This window comes from Trichechus manatus, unplaced genomic scaffold (genome assembly GCF_000243295.1).
Source record: "Trichechus manatus latirostris isolate Lorelei unplaced genomic scaffold, TriManLat1.0 scaffold00001, whole genome shotgun sequence".
Lineage (NCBI taxonomy): Eukaryota > Metazoa > Chordata > Mammalia > Sirenia > Trichechidae > Trichechus > Trichechus manatus.
Window position 1 is genome coordinate 26,157,595 of NW_004443937.1, and position 5,465 is coordinate 26,163,059.

General features: G+C 42.6%; 1 protein-coding gene across 2 annotated transcripts in view; it reads right to left on the reverse strand.

The window, feature by feature from the left end:
- Nucleotides 1-3,763: 3,763 nt before the first annotated feature.
- KIF9 (kinesin family member 9) overlaps nucleotides 3,764-5,465 on the reverse strand; it is a 59,388-nt gene continuing 57,686 nt past the window's right edge. For both annotated transcript variants that reach the window (XM_023726422.1, XM_004368469.2), the window contains one exon: nucleotides 3,764-3,814. In XM_023726422.1, coding sequence (XP_023582190.1) covers nucleotides 3,764-3,814 — 51 coding nt within the window. The remainder of the gene's footprint in view (nucleotides 3,815-5,465) is intronic.

Consider the following 5,465-nt stretch of genomic DNA (forward strand, 5'->3'; position numbering starts at 1 on the left):
TGTGATCTTATATTTCAAAAGAATCAATCTAGCTGCTATGCTGAAAATAGACTATAAGAGAGCAAGGGAGAAAGAGACAGGAAGGAACTGCCATAACCAGGCAAGAGATGATGGTGGCTTAGATCAGGGTAGGGGCAGTAGAAGTGGTGAGAAGTGATCAGATTTGGGATATAGTAGGAAGGTAGAGCCCAGTGGATTTCCTGACAGATTGTATGTGGGGTGTTTGAGAGAAAGAGAGGAGTCAAGGATAACACTATGGATTTTGGCGTGAGCAATCGTGCTGAAATGGGAGAGACTGTGGGTGGAGCATATTTGGGGGGACAATTAAGTATTTAGATTTGAACATCCTGATTTGTAGATGTCTATTAGACATTCAAGTGGAGATGTCAAGTGGAGATAGCAATTGGCTATACAAGTTTGGAATTCAAGAGAGTGGTCTAGGCTGAATATGTAAAATTGCAAGTCAACGTATGGATGATGTTTAAAGCTATGAGACTGGGTGAGACCACCAAGAGAGTGACCTATTATCTCCTTCTGGATCTGTGATTGGATGTATATTGGATCTTCTCATTCTGTCTATCTTGCTTTCAATTTTCCACCTCTTCATTTCTCTATGCTGCATTCTAGGCAAATTCCTCAGATCTAGTTTCCAGGTCATTAATTCTCTTACACTCTGTCATTGTTGTTTTTAGAACTACATATTTTTCATTCCTAGTAGTTCTGTTTTTTAAAAAATCTGCCGTCTATTGATATCCTTCCTCATATTTTTTATTCTTACTTTTGCCTTTAATTATTTAAAACACACATTGTGTAAATCTTTATCAAATAATTTGCTATCTGAAGTTCTTAGGAATCTAATCCTGCTTTCATTGTGTCTGTTGACTCTCCACCATACTCGTTGTTTCCTTGTGTGTGTTTCATTTAATCTCTGGATTCTGAGTTCATATTAACTATGACTTTGTATGAGGGAATGCTGTGTGGCTGGATAAAGGGCGTGTATAGATTTTTTATTCTACTATGTGTTTCAGTGTTATCACCAGCCTGGGGCTAATTTTTATGCCAATTCCTCCGCCTGATGGTTCCTGGAACCCAGAGTGTAAATTTGAACCTCAGACTTGTACATGGTTGCAAATTCTCAGGGAACCTTTCTGCCTTATCCTGGGGAAAGCTACCTTGTTATCTCTCCATGACAGTGGGTGAACCTTCCATCACCCGTTAGCTTGTACTGTGGTGGCTTGTGTTTCTGTGATGCTGGAAGCTATGCCACCAGTTTTTGAAATATCAGTAGGGTTACCCATGGTGGATGGATTTCAGTAGAACTTCCAGACTAAGACAGGTTAGGGAGAAAGGCCTGGCAATCTACTTCTGAAAATTAGCCAATGAAAGCATTATCACAACAGTACACTGTCCAGTTCACTTGTTTTGGACACGTCATCAGGAGGGATCAATCACTAGAGGAGGACATCATGTTTGGTGAAGTAGAGGGCTAACGAGAGCAAGGCACACCCTTGGTAAGATGGATTGGCACAATAGCCACAACAATGGACTTGAATATGGCAGCAATTGTGAGGATGACACACAACCAGGCCACGTTTCCTTCTGTTGTATATAGGTCACCATGAGTTGGAGTTGACTCAAGGGCAGCTATCTATCCGTCTATCTTTCTAGCTCACCTCTTCACCAAGGATGAAGCCTTCAGGGTACCAGCTTTAGGGAAGGTGTCCCATTTCCAACTTCCTACCTGGCACCTGGCACTGTCCAAAGTTTTATTTCTTCTACTTGTGTGGGCATAAATGCTCAAATCAACAATCTACCCACACACCTTCTTCCCATCCTTAGCAGTCTCAGCCAGTTCATGTGCTGACCACTCTGGTTTTCACTTTCCCCTTTATATCCAGCTCCTGGAAGTTCTCTTTCTTTCCTGAAAATTTAGCTTTGCATTTAGAAGAATGTCATACTTTAGCCAGCATCTCTGTGTGATTGTAGCAAGAGTGTTTTCAGGTTATCTCGCCTGTCACGTTGATGGAGATGGAAGTCCCTTCGGGGTGACTTGATGGTCAGTTTAACTCAGCAGGGACTATTTTGTAGAACAACAGGCCAATTGAGTGGACATGATACCCCCTACCTCCCTGTCATGTTGGAAGCATCTGCTCCTGTGAGGAGTTTGTATGGAGGGTGACCTACCAAGTACCATCCTTGTTTATTCTTGTGGCTCTACCCATCCTGATGATTACTTGTTTCAGCTTGTGCAGAACTGACCAAGGAGGCCTATGTGATGGTGAATGAGCCAAATACAAATGTGACAGCATCCAGGACTAACTGCCATTACAGAAGCCCAGCCTTCCCTGGCCAACAAACCCCAGGATTGGCTGACAGGATTTCCTGAAGCAGGAGCTGCCTGGTGTGTTCATGAAACAGGAAGGAGGCCCGTGCGGCTGGAGCAAAGTGAGCAAGTGGGAGAGTAGAGGAAATGAGAGTAGAGAAGCAACAGGAGGCAAGATCATGTAGGGTCTCTGGGGTGTTTTAAGGACTTGGGTTTCACTCAGAGAAATGGGAGCCACTGAAAGTTTGAGGTGTATTGTGATCTTATATTTCAAAAGAATCAGTCTAGCTGCTGTGCTGGAAATAGACTGTAAGAGAGCAATGGAGGAACAGAGAGACAGGAAGCAATTGCCATAACCAGGCAAGAGATGATGGTGGCTTAGATCAGGGTAGGGGCAGTAGAAGTGGTGAGAAGTGGTCAGAAGAGAAGTGGGTGTGAGAGGAAAGATTCCAAAGAAGCTCTGAAAGTTTTCACTCAGTGGAAACTGAGTTTTCCAACCCTGGAACATGTGGGTCAGCCTGGAAGCCCCCGGAGGGCCTGAGTTTGTTCTCTGAGCAGAGCAGTGAACTCTTTCCTTTTGATACAACCACTAAGGGGATAAGACTGCAGCCTGAGAACTTGACTAGAGAGGAATGTCCTCTCTTCCCTGCTCAACCCTAACAGTGTAATCCCTGTTCTTATCCAGGGTAAACTGGCCACTTCCACTTATGCTTATCTGCAGCCTATACACACACAGAGAGACAGACAGACACTGGCCCTGATATACATGCTGGGTAGGCAAGGCTGCAGTGACCTGGTAACTTACAGAGGGAATGTCCCCCAGAAGCTGCTCACTCATTCCCTGGTACAATGGACCCAGTTCTGCCTCATGCCTTTTTGAGGTTAGTGGCTGGACCCAATCCTCTCCTGGCTGCAGAGGAAGGAGGGCCTCCTCCTGCCTTCATTGGCTCAGGGACACAGAGAGGATGCCCTGAGAAGACTCACGGTCTGAGAAAGCTATGAGAACCAGGGCTCCTCAGGCCAAGCTCACCTCTAAGACATCCATTCAGGAGAGGAAAGAGGCTGGCCAGTAGGACAAAGTCTGGCTGGAGGAGCCTGGCTGAGCCACTTCTTTATTTTCCTACTCACAGTTGGTTCTGACTCCAAATGTATCTAGAAAAGACGTCCTCCCAGACAGGAGAGGAAACAAAGCCCTTAGATGAGCACTAGAAGTCCAAACTAGAAAGCTGTTTTATCCTGTGCCTACATACAAGACAGAGAATTGAGACCAGCAGTGTTCTGTAAAGGTGAGCAGGGGTAGCCTTTGGAGGGTGCTCCTGGAAGGCAGGCTGTTGTGTGTTCTCTCAGCTAGGTTCCAGTCTTGGACAGGGTGGCTGGTGCTCTGTGTAGATGGTTCAGCAGCTTGAGTTGAGCAGGATGAAATTGCTGGGAGTCTTGACCCTATTTTCTATGTGCTGACTGGAGGCTCACTGCGGTTTTTAAGTAACTATGCTGGACACAGAAAAGAGGAGAAAACAAGAGTTGATTAGGAGGTGTGGACTTAGTAAGAACTCAGAACCCATGCCACACACATCCGCCCCATCATTCTTCCTGCAAACATCACAGTTTTTGGAAAAGGATTCCCTTTGACTAGTCCCAATTCTGTGAGAAATAGCATTCCATTTAATCCCTTTCATTATTTCATCTAAAAGAAAGTGTGTAAAACTTTTAAAATGGTTGTGACAGGCATATTTAAAAGGAGCCATGCATGTTTCAAGGGCCTACTTGAAAGTTTCTGACAAAAATTAGATTCAGAAAGAGGAGGATTCTATCTCCAGTGGGGTGGGCACAGGTACTTTTAAGGGCCTTCCCTCCACAAGTCAACTAAATGTTCATGAATCTACCCATTTAATGCACTGCTAGGCTCATGGAAAAAGTAAGCTGAAACAGAAACAATGAGCAGTAAGCAAACAAATGCCAAAACCAACCTGTAATATGGAGATGAATCCTAGATTCCCCATAAGGTGGGGTAACCAAAACTGAAGCTCCCATATTAAGCTGGAATCCTTAAAGGGGATTAAAATGGTACTGAGTTGGTAGTGCCCCATGGCTAGCTGCAAAAGCAAGTGAAAACCCTTTCTGAAGTAAAGTAATATCAGCTTATACATTCAGGACTCCTAGAGACTCCTAGAGATTAAAACCAATTGAATATAGCTCACAATAATAATAAATACACAAATATAAAGGCCACCAGGAGAGAGATTCAGCAAAACAGGAAACAGATTTTGAGCCCACAAAAAGACTACAAAAACATATACAAAAAGTTTACATAAATATAAGATAGAATCAAAAGAGCATGTAATAAGGGTTTATCAAAAAATGACCAAGCATATTTGAAGGAAAACCAAATGGAATTTTTAGACATAGCTGGTTAGACACAGCTGAAGAGAGCATTAATAAACCGGAAGAAGGATCTGAAAAAATTACCCAGACTATAGCATAGAGAGATGAAGAGCTGGAAGAAATGAAAGAGATTTTAAGAGAGAAAGAGGACAGAATGAGAAAGTCTAATATATATTTAATCAGAGTCCCAGGAGAGAAAATACAAAGAAAAAGGAAAGAGTATTCAAAAAGATAATGGCCCTAATACCGCTTCATGATAAAAATACTCAACAATCGAAAAATAAAGGGGAAATTCCTCAACATGAAAAAGGACATCTACAAAAAACCCACAGCTAACATCACATTTAATGGTGAAAAACTGAATGCCTCTCCTGTAAGATCATGAACAAGACAAAGGTGTCCACTCTTACCACTTCTATTCAACACCATACTGGAGGTTCTAGCCAGAGAAACTAGCAGGAAAAAAGAAAGAAAGAAAGAAAAGGCATCCATAAACTAGATAACTGGGATCTTCTAAAAATCAAACACCTATGCTCTTCAAAAGACTTCACCAAAAAGTAAAAAGAGAACCTATAGACTGGGAAAAAATTTTTGTACATTACAAGTCAGACAAAGGTCTAATCTCTATAATCTACAAGAAAATCCAACACCTCTACAACAAAAGGACAAATAATCCAATTAAAAAATGGGCAAAGAAAATGAACAGACACTTCACCAAAGAAGACATTCAAGGGGCCAACAGACATGTGAGGAAATGCTC